The sequence below is a fragment of the Vanessa cardui genome, chromosome 17 (assembly GCF_905220365.1).
Source record: "Vanessa cardui chromosome 17, ilVanCard2.1, whole genome shotgun sequence".
Lineage (NCBI taxonomy): Eukaryota > Metazoa > Arthropoda > Insecta > Lepidoptera > Nymphalidae > Vanessa > Vanessa cardui.
In genome coordinates, this window is record NC_061139.1 from 5,404,243 (window position 1) to 5,421,947 (window position 17,705).

A 17,705-nucleotide genomic window follows, 5' to 3' on the forward strand; every position below is an offset into this window, starting at 1 on the left:
TGATTAATTTTCAATTTATACTGCGTCTCACAAGTTCGGATATGAAGTAACTGTCTTAAAAAGTGAATCCTACCTCTATTTAAAACTAATTTAAAATATTTTTGTTTTCAGGCATACACTCAATTTTCGAATTTGTGTCGTCACAAACGAATGCACGTTGCGTGTAGAGCTCTCGTTGAATGTGGAAAATGTGGACAATCGTTTCCATCATACGCTGCTTTAACGAAGCATAAAAGATTCTGCGATACTGCATCAGCAGCAAACGTAAACCTGCGAGGGTCACTACCACAAGGCCTTCCTCAGATACCATCTCTATCTAACGTCATGAACACTCCAAATAACACCAATCCGTTCCCAATGTACAGAGGACCGGCATTGCCTCTGCCGTACAACACGTTCGCGCATTATCCTGCGTTGTTCTCTGCAGCTGCGGCCGCGTGTCCGCCTGAATTTCTCAGTCCTCTCCTCTTCAATGTGCAAGGTGCAAGATTAGCAATGGAACACGATATAGCGCTTAATGCTAATTTAGTAGCAAAACAACAGCAGGAAGGTAGAATGTCAGTTAAAAGTATGGATAGTTCAACATCACTAGATGAGATAAAGAAAAGTAAAGAAATCGACGTGGAAAACAATAAAAGGGATGTTAATAGGAATACACCTAAGCAACAGAATATATACGTTAAGCAATCACCACCGTCAGCTGAAGAAGCTTCTTCAAAGCAACGCCCGTCACCAGTTATGCCGATGTCGACTTCCATCGGTCCATTTAACTTTTCAAGGGAGGAAGCTAAACACAATTCTCCATTTAACTTGTCCTTGAAACAAAACAACAATGAACTGATAAGAAACAAATCAGTCTCTCCAGCACTTCCTAGAGATTTATCTAAGAATACTGCAGATGATATCGACAGTAAATCTATTAATGAAGAAGATACGAGAAAAGAACAGAATCAACCATTAGATTTATCAGTTACGCGAAAGCATAGCGATAAAGAATCAGATATGGAAAACGATGATCAATCTTTTCGCAACTCCTCGATTAAATCATATTCACCTCCCGAAAGTCCCATCGACAGAGATAATAAGACTCCCGAAAATGAGACCACGAATGTCGATGTTGAGGCAGTAGAAATAGAGGATTCACCGAAGCCTCTCGTGTCACCTTCCTTAGCTTTTCCGATGCCTGTTCACCCTCAGCATAACAGCAGTCTCATCGATGCCATGTACAGGCCACGCTTTCCACAGTTTCACCCTACTTCGGACTCTATCTTAAACTCCTCACATTCACCATACGTTCCGAGCCCGTTTAATTTTTTATCTCCAGTTCTCGGAACTGACGGGTCTGATAGACAGCCGAGTGCTTATGCGAAGTTTCGCGAACTGAGTACCGGATCGGGTAAACTGCGCGATCGTTACGCTTGTACGTTTTGCGGAAAAGTGTTCCCAAGAAGCGCCAACCTGACGCGGCATCTCCGCACGCATACCGGCGAGCAGCCTTACAAATGTAAGTACTGCGAACGTTCATTTTCGATATCGTCAAATCTACAACGGCACGTGCGGAACATACACAACAAGGAGAGGCCCTTCAGGTGTCCGTTGTGTGACAGATGCTTCGGGCAGCAGACGAACCTCGATCGGCATTTGAAGAAGCACGAGGCAGAGGGCGGTGACTCTCCAAGCTCGGCGGACACGGAGCAGGACGCGTGTTTCGACGATATTCGGTCTTTCATGGGGAAGGTGACTTGTTCTCCGGGCGCGGGCTCCCCATCCGCGACGTCCCCGCACCCCGCGCACCCCGCGCACCCCGCACACCCCGCACACCCGCACCGGCCGTCGGCGCTCGCCATCTCCACATAGCCCGCGCCGTACCCGCTGCCGCCGCTGCCGCCGCTGTGGTCTCAGCCCTTCGAGTGATTGACGAGGACGTTTGGCCGACTCCTGGCTGGCCGACGTTTGGCTGCCGTTGATGGCTATCGATTTTGTACGTAAGTGACGTCTCACGTAGCAATAGTGGTTACTTAAGTAGATGTACTTTTCTTCGTATTACAATAATGTTAATGACAAATCTTAAATGTAATCCAGTGCATACTTTGTTGGACACGTCAGAAGTCGAAATTGATGTAAAATTACTAGTGCTGTAAAAACTTAGGTTTACGATTTTATGCGTTCCTAGATTTAATTGTTAAAGAGGATCTTCGCTTTAGCGATTTTCTGCACGTAGCTAGGGAAATTGTAAAAAATAATTAGTTTTAATGATGTATTTGTGAAAGATTAAAATATCTCTAAGATGCATGTAAATTATTGTTACATAATTGGAAGCGATGAAAATTTAATTAAAAGATGATCCTTATATGATCTATCGTTAGTCAAAAATCTACCAAAGCAATCGTTCTAAGATATTCGGCAATTGGATTGATTATATCGGTATAGAAATTAATATAAAATTGGCGTTTTCAAAGTGAAATTATAACTTCAAATCAAATACGATTATAATATTAATTATATATTGAATTTGTTATTGTAAATATCATTAAATAACAACACTTCGAGCATATCATGTGTTTAGATTAAATCGGAGCTGACATTTTTAGCTATTGTAATAAATAATTCATATAAGATTATATTACTATTAAATTCCTATATAAGAATAAGCTTAAGATGATATAATATCATGTTCTTTTATTGACTTTTCAAACATATCTTTCTTGATAATAAAAACAACTACAATTATTTCATTGTTTCAACTCACAGATTATTAAGAAATCTACACACGTCATAATACTGCCTGTCAAATAGATTTTCGATTAAAATATTATGTTTGGAAGTTTAATATTAAAAATAGACCAGTAATTTAATTGAAATCAATGCAATACATTAAAATAGATATTTTTACTGTTATCATATCACTTGTGGCACTAGTAATAATAAGAATATTGTCACACAATCAATAAACGCGTCTATTGTTGAATTTGTTTTTTATTTATAATTATTTTCTGCATTAACTTTATTTACATATGAATTAACAACATTAAATGCTTAAATATATATACAAATACGAACTAAAACTAGTTGCTGTATATATTATTTACTTGATCTATATAATTTATACAAAATAACATGTCAAGTTCAGGGCGTCACGGTTACGGGATCACTTACGCATGCTGCGTAAGCGATCCCGTGGCGTCCGCCGAAAGAAGGAAAGGGTACCGCTGGTTTTTTAGTGGGTAAACCCGGTGGACCTGGGCGCACTGGGCGTTCAGGAAACCGGGGAGTCCCACACCCCCCCATTTTCCATCACGTGGGGGAATCGCGTAAAGCGTTTTTCCAGCGAAAAAAAGGGCCATGAATTTTGGTAAGTAGAATCGTTTCATTGATTAAACACCCACCAAAGAAGGATTTTACCTCTCAAGGGGTGAAATAGGGGTTGAAAGTTTGTATGGAAATCCGTCAATTTTCAAGCTAGAAACATGAAATGTTTTTTTTGGGATACTAATAGAAAATAAGTAGATATGTATTGAAGATATGTTTCTGAATATTCTACCCTAAAGGGTAGACAAACTTAACGTAATATTTAAGATAATTTGTAACTCCATTGAGAGCAAAGTCATGGGGAATAGCTAGTCTAAATATAAAACGACTTAATTATTTATCACACATCCTATGTTACATTTCCTGTTGACACTACTCTACTGACAACTCGATTTCTTTTTCTATAATCAATTTATAGCCATAGTAACTTATTTTAAGTTGGTTCAGTATTATAAATATAATAGTAGTTTGCTCTCAAAAACGAGCAGTCCTTTCATGATTGCGATCTTTGTAGCTGGATTTCATACAAATTATTTCTTGTGTGGAAGCTGAAACATTGTTTGTATAAGGAAACGCTGATAATTTTTCTAATAAAATATGGTAGTTTGTGGACAGTTACTGTTTCGAAACAGATTGACTTACACGATTCGGGTAGAGCTTTAAGCCATGTTGATTCTACCATTATCTCTAACTATGTATGTGCTCTTTTAAGAGTGCAAAATATAACCTTTTTTATTATTGATTTCATGTAAATTCTTTTTAAGTGTTATGAGAATAAATTTAAGGCTCAAACTGACCTGAAATCTGTCTTATCTGTGTAACGCTAACCAAGATATGAAACCTTCTTTATTCATATCATTATTTTTATTTTTCCACGGTAAAATAACTTAATAGACAGACTTCAAAACATATATCCTCGTAACGATTGAAAAGATGGTTTAGAAAATAACAATAATATATTGATTGGAGTATAAAATAAATAATACAATGATTTGTCATAATATCATTGAAAGCAAGGTAACGATAGCGCTGACGAAGCGTGCTGAATGCTGATATATCATTTTGTATTCAAAGCTTAGAGATATTCCAAGTAATTGTAATACAGGTCAAACTCTACTTATCTTAATATGGTGCAGAATACTCATATATATTTTGATATAAATGGTAAACAAAAGGCAATCACCGCTGGAATATAACAACGATACAATTTCAGCTTTTATTATCATTCGCTCTTATGGTTAAGGAGAGAAAACTGTATTCAATAAATAACCTAATTTTGCTGTTATTTCCTATAATTTATAATGGATCATGTTCTATTTGAATTTGAACTATAATTGGCACTGCATGCTTCCTTGTTCGAAGAGTATCGTTTGAATTATGGAAGTACTCATATGATTGCAACATCCTTAATATTGTACACTTACCTACTTGTTTCAGTTTATTCTCAAGTTGATTTTTAGTAATAATAGTAATTATTCGCATATTTGAATTGTTCTTATCTTACTGTTGGGACTTTCCATCTGTTAAGAATTTTGGGCCTATTCCACCAACTGCGAGTTAGTGATTCCTGCTGATGTCGAGCATGAGTTGAATTATAAATACAAATTTAATAAGTATAAATTCAGGTAGGGGAGCGAGGGGCTTGTTGTAACAGTTGTCATTAAAACATATCTTGATTCTTTGTTTATTTTTAACAAAATTGAAATCTTTCTAAAGTAGGTATTGTATAATTCTTATCAAAAATCAACTCAAATACACTTTTTTAGTAATCAATACATAATAATTAAGTAATTAACAGTTTTATTTTGTTATATACTACTTATAATTATCACAATATGTAATTAAATTGTTTATATCTAAGGTATGCTTCGTAAATATCTCTTCCTAATAGCTATCTAATAATAATAATAAAATATTACTTATGTAAGAATCAACATTTGGTGGGTTTAATTATAATTAAATTCAGTCTTCATCTGAGCTACAATTAATACATATAAAATATATAATGTCTCCTGTAAGATATCCTACATGTGCCCACATCTTACAAATGATACACTCTAATCTTCTTTATGTGTATCTGTGTAAGCTTCACCACAGACCAGACAATACCACTCTTCTGATTCAGATTCAGAATCTGAACATAAATTTTTTTTTTCGCTCTGTCCACTCCGGTTTTATTATTTGTCGATTTACCTTTGGCTTTTCCCTCCCCCTTTTTAATTTTGTCATCTTTTTTCTATGTTTTCTTCATCTTTTCCTCATATTTCTTTTGTAAAGCTTCCTTTTCTCGAGTGTATGTGTGTGTTACAACAAGCCCCGGGATTTTGTTACAACTAACCCTATGGTATGATTTTTAATATTTATCAAGATAACTATTTAAATAATTTAGTAATTATAAAAACTGTCGCACATTATCAGGGATAGATAAATTTGAATGGAAGTAAGATACAGAAGATTTGAAATAAGTCGATATTAAAAACGCAAACCGAAATTATACAATTACTTAAATAGTACTATTTTATATTACCTGGCCGAAATGAAGCGCATACACACTTCCGCTCACTGCGCCGGCCGGTGGGACACCGGCTATGGCTACATGATGCAGCGCGGTTTATAGGTTAAAACGAGTCAAAGAAATACGTTAATTAAATAGCGTTAAAGACCCTAGTGAAAAAAGCCTGTTACTACTTACCCCTGCTACAACAAGCCCCACGCCCCACGCCCCACTTTCACAGAGTTGTAACTACAATCTTTTGCTCAAGTACCAAGTATTTTATCCGCTAAACCATATTAAGCTTTATAATGTATTTTCAGTTAAAATAGGTGTTTGTTTTTTATAAGTACTAATTGAGCAATTACAAGAGCTTTGTTCGTATTTTCAAATTTTCAGCTGTAAGAGAAATCGTGTCAATGAATGCATTTCGAAAAGCAAAAAGCCACTGTATTATGTAGCAATAAATACGCAAATACTGCAATCTCTATTATTGATAGAATCATTTTAATTGTATGATTTCATCTGAAATAATGTGTTCCTGACAAGTTCGTGACCAATGAGTAATGGACGGTGTTAACTGTGAAGTGTCGAAGAATATACGATCGCAATATTATTTCAAATAATAATATTATTATTTTGCCCTAAACTTAATTGTTATTAATCAACGAACATGGTCGAGAAGTGAGTACACTGGTTTTCATGGGTACGTTACGCTGAGGTCCCAGGTTCGATTTCCAGTCGAGTCGATGTAAAAAAAGTTCATTACCTACTTTACTGTCTACTACTATTACTTTACTACTATACTTTCCTACTATATTGTCTTGGGTCTGTCTGTATGTGGTACCGTAGTTACTCATGATTTTCCATAACACGAGTATTTTAGCTCCACATTTGGATCAGAGTAATGTATGTGATGTTGTCGAATATTTATTTAATAAAAAATATAGTTATTTTAAAATGCTAGTAATTTATGAATGAACTGTTTTTTAGTACATCACTAGTTATGATTGACTGTTAATCGTCATTAACAAATCCCTCCGTAGCCGGACTTTGACCAATTCAAATAGTAAGGTAGTACAATGTGAAAACGGATGCCATACCCTACCCTATAATAGCGTACCAGTGGGCGATTGAGCTCCGTGACAGAACGTGGCTAATGGCTAACCTCTAGGTACGTAGGTCTAACATAATTTATGTGTCCGTTTGTGACATCTTTATGTAGTGGGTTCTGTTGCAAATCTCAAATTAATTCGGTATTGTGAAATTCTAGCCTTGAGCTGCAGCAGTGATTGTCTGTCAAGTAATTACGTACAGTTTAAGAATTAGTTTATCATTTTATTTATCTTTGAAACTGTTCAAATTTTTTACTTATTCGTAAACCCCCCAATGTCATTCCATAATCTTTATTTCAAATATTTACTTATTAGTATATTTATAGTGTTTTAATTTAAAAGTCTGCTACGAATATCTTGTACAGAAAATAATGCTTATATACAGATGAATAATAAATGAAGTATGTAATTACGATTATAAAAAATTAAAGCAATGCACCTTTAATATAAAATAAATGTATATAGTACTAATGAATATTGTTGTCTTCATTTTATGTCAAACGAAATTCAGTTAAAATATACACACTACAGGCGAGCTAGAACATTTGAAAGAACCAAATAAAGCTTCGTTGCGGGATTTCGCTACACTGTCGTGTCGTGCGGCACTACCCACTCGCGCTAAAGGCGCGTGCGCATGCTCTACGCTATATGACATATACAATATATATATTTTTTATCGATATTTGATGTAGCTACAACTGTTTTGATATAAGAAACAAATTAAACCACATATTGTGTCGTTACTGGGAAAATGTTTTTCTTTCCTACCAATGACATAGTTTTAAGCTAACTTCATGATATTTTCTGAATTCGTACTGGTGTAATCCGAAATTATCATTCAAAATGTTTATTCCTTGTTAAATCAATACTTGATAAAACGGGCTTATATTTGTAAATGGAATAAATAAAATATCACTAAATAGTCATATAATGAACAGGAAACATAGATGTGAGATTTTCAAATATCAATCTTAACACTGATTCCCACTGTACTGGAGTAATAATACATCTACTACTAGAATAAAAGATCTTCTTCTTCTTCTTCCTAGTCATTTCCTCCAGTTACTGAAGGTCGTGAACACCATATGTGTGGTTCGGTTCTCCTGTACACTTCGCACCACCTTTCACGAATAGCAAACCATGCTCTTTTAATTTTTTCTAGGGCGATGACTTTGGAATAAAAGACAGACCAAGTATATGTGCATATACAATATCACAATAAATTTGTGTTTACTGCGCATACAATCTATAGCAATTTAAAATTCCTAGACGTTAGATAATATTGAAACAGTTTTATGAGTATAAAATTTATAACTGACTGACAATATTTATGAAGAAGCGATTGTTATTTTTGAATGATTTTATTAAGTGGTTTTTTATATTTTTCATATTTATATAATTATTTATTTAATTATATAAATACTTAAATTTTCTTAAGATATTTTGCTATTGGTATTGAATATATGTATTTTATAACATCTTTAATCTAGTTACATGTGCCCTCACCCTTAGTTCGTTTCGATCCAAAGCTTATTGTGCGTTCCTTGGAAGGCGCCGCAGTTGTGCACAATCGTATCCCTCGAGGAATGTGTCCTATTAGACGCCCCTTACAAGTGTCATATACTCAGACGTATTAAAAACATTGTACGAGGGAATGCAATCTTTTGTAAGGTAGTTTATATTTAGAACAGTTTCAATATAATGGAATTGAGATATTAAGCTTGCATTTTATTAAAAAATCAGTGTCAGATAACATGCACCGCTATATCGTTGAATTGCAGATGTACAACATATGCTAATGTTTCAAGCTCTATATTTATAAATATAGCAACTATATTTAATGAATACACATATTCATCGTGAACGAGTATTGAGCTCGCAACCGTTAGCGGACTCTAGTACTAGGATGCTCCAGCTTGCGGTTATAAGTTATATTAATTAATTATCATTGTTAAATTTTTAAGTCGAGATGGCCCAGTGGTTAGAACGCGTGCATCTTAACCGATGATTGCGGGTTCATATCCAGGCAAGCACCTGCTTAATTTGTCTTTATAATTCATCTCGAGCATCGTGAGGAAACCTGCATGTAACATAGAAATTATGCCACATGTATATTCTACCAATTTATAAAAACATGACCACTTTTCTTGATAAAATATTCACAGATACTGTTGCGATGAAGAAAAACAAACACTCAGTATTATTTTTTCGAACAAGAATTTTTAATAAAACTGCGATCACAAATATCTGAATAATATGAACTATCAATAATGTTTTATTTTTACTGTCAAAGAATAACACAATTCGGTAATTTTGTTGTAAGCATATTCCATATGAAAGAAACATTCCTATCAAGAAACTGAGTTTGTCGATTGTATAAATTTACTTTGATTTTAACATCAATGTCAATTTACGGGCTACAAAATCAATTATGACCTGTGCTTTACGTGACTTCCTTTTCAAACCGTCGTAAATTGTGTACATTGCCCTTTCTGCTCTCAAAAACTGTCGAAACAAAATATGATCCGTACGAAAACTTACAAGAAACATTCGATTCTGGATTGTTATTAGCAGTTGATATGAATTGCCCTCGCTCCAATTCGCTTCTTATGCCATACGTGCCATGTTCGAAACCCGCTCGGGTAATTAAAATCCGACTTCGTCGTATATTTTGTGTATTTTTTCCGTTTAACCAGCTGTCATTACTGGAGCGATAAATCTTTCGTTTGTAACTTCGTCGTCATTAAGGACTTCATTAAGTTAACTTTTTCAATTGTAATCATGAGAAAGAGAACTCGAAGAATTTTAATATCGACATCGTCGTATGACAAAATGCCAGGAAGTTGATTCAATTGCGGTGCTAATTTGCTTAATACATTGCGAGAATTAAAAAAAAAAAAACATTTTTTTTAAACTGTGTCATATTCGTACGCTTTTAGAGATTCTATTTGGATAACTAGCAATTTAATTTAAATATATTTGGTAACCTTGCATTGGACATATTTAAATCTAATACTTACATCAACACATAACTACACGTATGATTTATTAAATGATTTTTTCATTTTGACATATTCTATAAAATATATTATACAAGTTTTAATGGAATAGGCAGGACTGATTCGATTGGCAATTTATTTTATTGGTACACTAAGCCTCCACCCACTGTCGGCTTATAATAAAATAAATCAGAAATAATAGAGCCACATCCGTTTTAATTAGAGGCATGCTTTGAGCAATGACGTACTGATATGACATTGCGGATATGATCAAGGGATATTACACGAGATCGTGCACACACATTGACACCGTAGTTTATCAATGTTATGATCACCTTTATTTAATTTCATACTGATAAAAAAATAATTAGTTACTAATATTATTTGTCTCAAACAATACTTGACACATTCTGAATTTAAACGTTGAAGGTTATTATGAAATTATTATTACTCGTCATATCTCGTGTGTACAAGGCTTTATTCTAAAACAATCTTTATAAATAATTTATTAAATATAATATTATTCAATAGATCGACCATTAAGCCCGCGTACGTTTTAAAAAGCAAGTTATTATTTGTAGTTCACGGTATTGGCTAATAAGAATGGATTCTATATATGTATTTCTTGATACTAATAACAGATTTTTAACTTATGAGACCATAAATCTAATAGGATAAGGGTTTTGTAATGATGCTGGCGTTTATAATTGTAATTGTGATATTAATTATTTGGTGGTGGGTTTTGGGCAAGCCCTTCTGGTTAGGTACCCACTCATCAGATAATTATAAGAATAATAATAATTAACGTCAAAGAATAATAAATAGTATTGTTATGTTTTTCGGTTTAAAAGGTAACTGAGCTAGTGTTGACTACACTAGCACACAAGGGATGTGACATCTTAGTTCCCGAGATTAGTAGCGCATTAGTGTGACGTAGGGTATGGTTAATATTTCTTAGAGCGCCAATATCAATGTCAGGTAGTGATCACTGCGCTCATATTACCTTCTACCTATATTCTATGTCAAAAATATAAAATACGTTTCTTATTATAAAATTAAAAGCACAACATAAATGATATGAAGTTGTAATTTTTTAATACAATGTTTTAATTTATTATACATTTTGTGGTATTTGCGGTTAAAAAAGTTAGACATCATATCGATTTTGATTGACATCATATTGATGTTATCTCACTTTGTAAATTTCGGTTACTAACACCGGATAATATATTACGTCTCAATACACATATCAATAATTTTTTTAAAGATAATATTGTAACTCGTAGCTTGTTCCGGTGATACCAACCACTTATTAGCTATTCTACCACCAAGAAGTAAATCTAAAAGTCGGACTACGATTTCAAAGTTGCTCTGATTAGTTTTATTACAGTAACAAGGAACGAACACTGAGATTCCATTTTCATTCAATTCTTTCATGCATCATGATAACTTTCAATAAATTACACCCTTACGAACATATAAATAAAAAATATATTAATACAATATTTTCTTAGCAATTAATCTCTCCAGTACATAAGTGCATAATATATCTTAAAAACACGTCAAGAATAAGACAAAAATAAAATATACAAACATAATTACACGACGGCGCTTGTGAATAATGAAGATGCTTAATAAATATCTTCGCGTTCATTAAAGTGCAGTTTTCATTCGTGAATCATTCGTATTCTTAAATTAAACAACGTATTAACCGGAAAAAATACGAACGCGTAGAACGGAATATACATTTCTCATACGATCACTGGGGTGTCCCCATACCGGATGCCAATGACTAATTAGTTTAAACAGGTATTGATTTACAAGTAAAAACTATTCAATCTCACGTCTCAGTCGAGTTGCTGTTAAAAATATTGACAGTTGATAAATCGCCTTCTTTTATTTTTTTATAATAATTTTTGTTGTTTATTCCTGCGATTGTTTACACACTATAGATAATAGTATAATAGTAATTCTAGATCATTTTATTATCTAGAAATAAATAAGCTTAACCACGTATAGTGTTATTTTTTAAATGAAACTTCGTGAGCTCGATGGGTATATAATTTCAGTGTCAAAGGGTGCAACGTTTTACATGATGATTAATGATTTCTGTATGAGTACGATCAGAAGTCAGGTCCATCGTGTGTCATCCTTTAAGCGCTGTTTGTAATTTCTGTTATAATTTAATTTTAGCAGATAACAGTATGAACATTTATTCAGCAACGTTTTTATTATTCTAAACAAACACCAACTATTATTTACAATGAATCAATATCAACTGATCTTTATAATCCTTAGTGGGCGAACCAGAAACGCTTAGGAAACTCTATTTTTGCTTTTTTTTTAAATACAATTTAAAATATATATCAGAATTTAATAAAAATAAAATTACTTAATTTAAAATTTGAATATTCTATTTTTACGTGAAAGGATTGGTCAATTAATAGTACAGGAACTTAAATTAGACTTATTCATTAAAAATAATGGTTAATAAATATAGTGTAATTACTAAATGCATGCCCTAGTATAAATATGTTCCTATCCTTTGTGTAGTTATACGCTAAGTTGTACCGGCGCGTGCGCTGCCTTAGCTTTGGAATACAAACATCTAATTGTGCTATCGCTGGGCTATTAGTGATGTAACATCATTTTGAGGGCAAACTTTATAGTACGGAATTATGTTAATAGGCATCAAATTTAATTAACATCTTAATGTTCAATTCTAGTTCATTGATTACGTAATTATTGTTAAATAAAAAAAGTAGCGCATACTTATAAATGGTTTTAGTTGTAAAGTTTATTAGTATATTTCAGATAAAAGATTTGTATCGAGTACAAGATATAGAATAATATATATTTATTAAACTTGGTAGCAGTTAACAATTGCCTATTAACGAAACCGATTCATTGTTTGGAAATAATATAATCTATATTGCAATAATCGTTATCAAGGTACGGGGTACGTAAAAATCTATTTTGACACAGTAACATTTTGTATTGTATTATTATTACTTTGTTACTCGACAACAATATGTTTATACTTTTGACAAAAACAAGTCCGATCAATCATTATCTCTGATACACGTGTAAGGCAGTAGGCCAGTAGGTGAATTAAAGGAAATATAGATCAATGTTATTTTTAAAAGGATTATACAATCGCTTTTGATGCTGCTTTGGAATAGTAAATATTTTATTGAAATAGCGGAGATAGTTTTACTATTGTATTAATAAAAAATTTAATTTATGAGGTAAATTGATCACTTTTTAATTCAGGACGAAATTACTTGACAAGAATGATCACATTAAATTTTGTCTCGATGAAAAATTTATTTAACTTTCTATTTTGACAACATTGCTGTTATACAACTGTATTTAAAATCATTTCTATTAACTTGTTAGTTATTGTTATCATGAATCATTCGTTTCTCATACGGTTTTCTTTCTTTGATTTAAGTCTATTAATTACAAAAAAACTCAAACATATCTGTCTAGTCTCATAAAATTGAAATTACATCACTTTCAATTTCTGATTTACTGGTGAAATTCGTAACCTACCCCAATTATTGCAGTGAATCGTTAATCCGTTACGGCCACGCGGAAGTTTATGGAGTTAATCGATAATCGATACTCGATATTGTCGGTTCGCACGTCACTAGCTGGGCGCGGTCGATGTCGCAACCCGGGCACGCGAACTCGTGTGCAGCCGAGCTTGTTTCGATCTTGTCATTGTACTCGAATTGTTTCCACCATTTTTGCTCCCATTTTACTTTTCCGTGTTGTAATTCTGCTTCTATTTATCTATGTCATTCATAGCGGGTCAATTTTTGTTACATTTTTGTTAATTGCGTGCATAATAGGTTAAAAAAAAATCGAACGTTTTAGAAGTGCGTTTTGTTTTGTGTCAAATAATATTGATAATACTCACAATAGCTTAAACAAAATTTATTTATTTGCACAGACTTTAAATAAAAGTTACATAATAGCCGAAGGCATTCACTTCGAGCCAACCCTATGTTACACCGATAACGTGGTGGTAGATGTAATGTGGTACGATTGTAATTCCTCTCCAAACGCCAGTATTTCCGAATGGAAAGGCTGTTTCTCGAATATATTATGGATCGATTAAGTATTTTTAATTGCACATAAATAAGTCATTAAACATTTGAAATATATTGGGATTTTATTGCGTGATAATTAACACTTGATACGTTTAGATTTATATTCACTATACGAACGAATTACATTCAATACAAGATGATTTAACATCTATAGTATCATCAAATCAATTTGAAATTGGTTTGAGCACCATTGTCGAATTAATTCCAATGCGAACTTTAATTACTTTAGCGAGTAGGAATCCTAATTGTTTTATAAAGGATATTATATAACGATTGAAATAAAGTAACTCTATTATTAATAATTAATTATAGCAGTTGATGTATACCAACTTGTCTTTATAGATACGGACTATGAAATAAAATACCTAATTGAATACTATAAAAAAATTAAAATAGTATTATTAGCTTGTTAGAAGATAAATAAGCCTTACAGATATTTTTGCTCAATATTTAAGAATTGTGCCTCATGAACTCACTGAAAGAAACCTAATGAACCGTGATTTTGTTTGTGATTCTTTATTACGACGTAATGAAACCGAACCATTTTTGAAGAAGCTGATAACTGGCGATGAAAAGTGGATCACATACGACAAGAACGTGCGAAAAAGATCGTGGTCAAAGGCCGGTCAAGCTTCACAGACTGTGGCAAAACCCGGATTAACTCGCAACAAGGTAATGCTGTGTGTATGGTGGGATTGGAAGGGCATCATTCATTATGAGCTGTTACCGCCCGGCAGGACCATCGATTCAGAACTGTATTGCGAACAATTGATGAGATTGAAGCAAGAAATTGAGAGAAAGCGGCCAGAATTGATCAACAGAAGGGGTGTGGTTTTTCACCATGACAACGCTAGACCTTACACATCTTTAGCCACTCAACAAAAATTACGAGAGTTTGGCTGGGAGGTATTAATGCATCCGCCGTATAGTCCTGACCTTGCACCTTCAGATTTTCATCTGTTTCGGTCTCTGCAGAATTCCTTAGGCAGTGTCAGGTTAACATCACGAGAGGACTGCCAAAACCACTTGTCGCAGTTTTTCGATCAGAAGCCCCAAAATTTTTACAGCAATGGGATCATGTCACTACCAACAAGATGGCAAAAAGTTATGGTACAAAATGGCACCTACATACTTTAGTCAAATGTAAATAAAAAATAAAAAAAACTTTTTGAATTTTCATATAAAATACGAAGAAACTTTTTCCCCAACCTATTATTTGCATAGATTGAGGTTCATAAAATGTTTCATTCTGAATAGGTATTATGTATCTTACAATCTGCCGTTAATTGTCATTTTAATATAATTGGATTCCTAGTCTATTTTCACCCAATAAAATGTATAGAAAGAGTATATTCCTATGTATATTCCTATTTCAATATCAACAGAATCTATCCGAAAAAAAAATACGATTGTTTACTAATTCTGTTTTATTCACGAATATCAATTATTATAATATAATATATTAGAAAGATTGGAACAAAGTTCATCCTGAGCTGAGATGGCCCAGTGGTTAGAACGCGTGCATCTTAACCGATGATTGCGGGTTCAAAACCAGGCAAGCACCACTATAAATATGTGCTTAATTTCTGCTTATAATTCAACTCGTGCTCAGCGGCGAAGGAAAACATAGTGAGGAATGTGTCTAAATTCATCGAAATTCTGCCACATGTGCATTCCACCAAGACGCATTAGAACAAAGTGGTGGAATATGTTCCAAACCCTCTCCTTAATGGAAGAGGAGGCCTTATCCCAGCAGTGGGAAATTTACAGGCTGTTACTTTGGTACTTACATTCTTTCATAAAAATGCATGTTCTTTTGATTAGTCAGATTTATCTTAAAGCAATTTAGTGTCTTTTTTAAACGATGACGTTTTACTTGAAATATAAGGAAATATTTTATATGACCAATTTTACATAACTATAAATTGAAGGCAATAATTTGTCATAACAGTAAGATATTTAATTACGTTGTTAATTTTGCAATGTAAATATTTTTTAATTACTGAACCGACCAACTTTAATACGTTTAAATTACAAGGATTGAATATATTTCACAATTTAGTGTTGAAAAAATGTCTTGAGCGTTCAACTTCCACTTTCCTAGTTACCTTTCCCTACATTTCGGGAATCTTAGCACATTGAATTCAAACATTTTTTTTTATAATTTTGTCTACATTTCTTAGAAGATTTTCTAATTGGTAGTAGTTACTGCTAATATTCCTTTAAATATAATGGACCCAGATATAGAAAAAAAAATAGAAATAATTATATCATTCGGGAAGAAGTTTTACCTACGCATGATCTATATTGGGTCGTGAGAGTTTGGCATTGGATAATGAGAGTAAGGGTGCACCTGTGCTCTTGTGCAATACGACTTCTTGCAGTTAAGCAATCTCAAAGTTTGGATGTCATGGTTGAGCTGGACTTTATTTATTAATATAGTTCTACCATTTAAAACGAGGCTCAATTATTTACACAAACACATATGTTTCAGTGTTATAGAGAGCTGATGTTCTTGACTATTCTGACCTATTTCAACCACGACGATTAATGGAGTCTAGTTAACAAAGAGTATATTATACTACACCAGTATATACGTAAACACAGGTCATCATCCTCCTGCCCTTATCCCAATTTTACTTGGGGTCGGCGCAGCTTTTCGTATTCTTCCATAATTCTATATCTGACTTCATCTCATAAGTAACAGTTTTGCCATTCATCGTTTCTTTGGTCGTCCCCTTCCTCTATATGGGTTAAAAGTTTAAGCACTTATAACAAATCCGTCAATATGACAAATAATTCATGCACAGGACATATAACTCTATTCGAGGTACGGGTGAACTGTGATTCCAACTTCCGGACTCCAAGCCTCAAAAAATATTTGTAGCAGAGAATTCTTCGACAGAAAAACCCAAGAAGATTATATCGGCCTGACTTGGTGTTTGAACCTAGGTGCTCGGATTTGTGACCTTTTTTCTACACATTAGACCATCAAGGCAGCTATACGCATAATATAATTATACCTTAAGGTCTAAAGTAAATAAAACACACGAATACACATATATCTTTCTAAAGTAACTGAAAAATTAAGCATTAATATATTAATTCTTTGAAATAAAAGGGAGGTATAAATTATTGCGGTACTTATTAATTAGAAACACTTAATTGACCTATTAAGCGCTATTGAACCATTAAGCTATCTGGATTATGCGAGTTCACATATCATCTATATACCAATCACAAACGAGTCCTTTATGACAATAGAAAACAAAGAAAAATTGCCTTGTTGAGAAACTTACGCTCGCTCACTAATCGGATAGACATTTTTATAGGCAATTATTATCTCCTTAATGAGTTTAATGAGATTGGATCACCCGCACTCAAAGGACATCAGATTTTATTGCGTTAATGATAAATAACTTAATTAGACACTACGATACCGTATCTTTGCACAATAATCTTAGCTTATAAACTGATCACTATAATAATTTAAAAAAAGTTAGCTCGTAAACTGAGATATGAAAACTACAAAGTTTTTAGAAATATTGAGAAGCGTTGCGTTTTGGTTTTGACGTGAAGATGATCTTTATTATACATTAGATATTAAATACAATATTAATAGTTTCTTTAAGTGAAATTAAATACGTATAAGCTTTTTTATGATTTTCACATC

At 33.2% G+C, this 17,705-nt stretch overlaps 1 protein-coding gene across 3 annotated transcripts in view; it reads left to right on the plus strand.

The window, feature by feature from the left end:
• The window catches only part of LOC124536984 (histone-lysine N-methyltransferase MECOM-like), a 93,940-nt gene extending 90,972 nt beyond the window's left edge, over positions 1 to 2,968 (plus strand). For all 3 annotated transcript variants that reach the window (XM_047113680.1, XM_047113681.1, XM_047113682.1), the window contains one exon: positions 112 to 2,968. In XM_047113680.1, coding sequence (XP_046969636.1) covers positions 112 to 1,857 — 1,746 coding nt within the window. In that variant the 3' untranslated portion in view covers positions 1,858 to 2,968. The remainder of the gene's footprint in view (positions 1 to 111) is intronic.
• Positions 2,969 to 17,705: the final 14,737 nt, after the last annotated feature.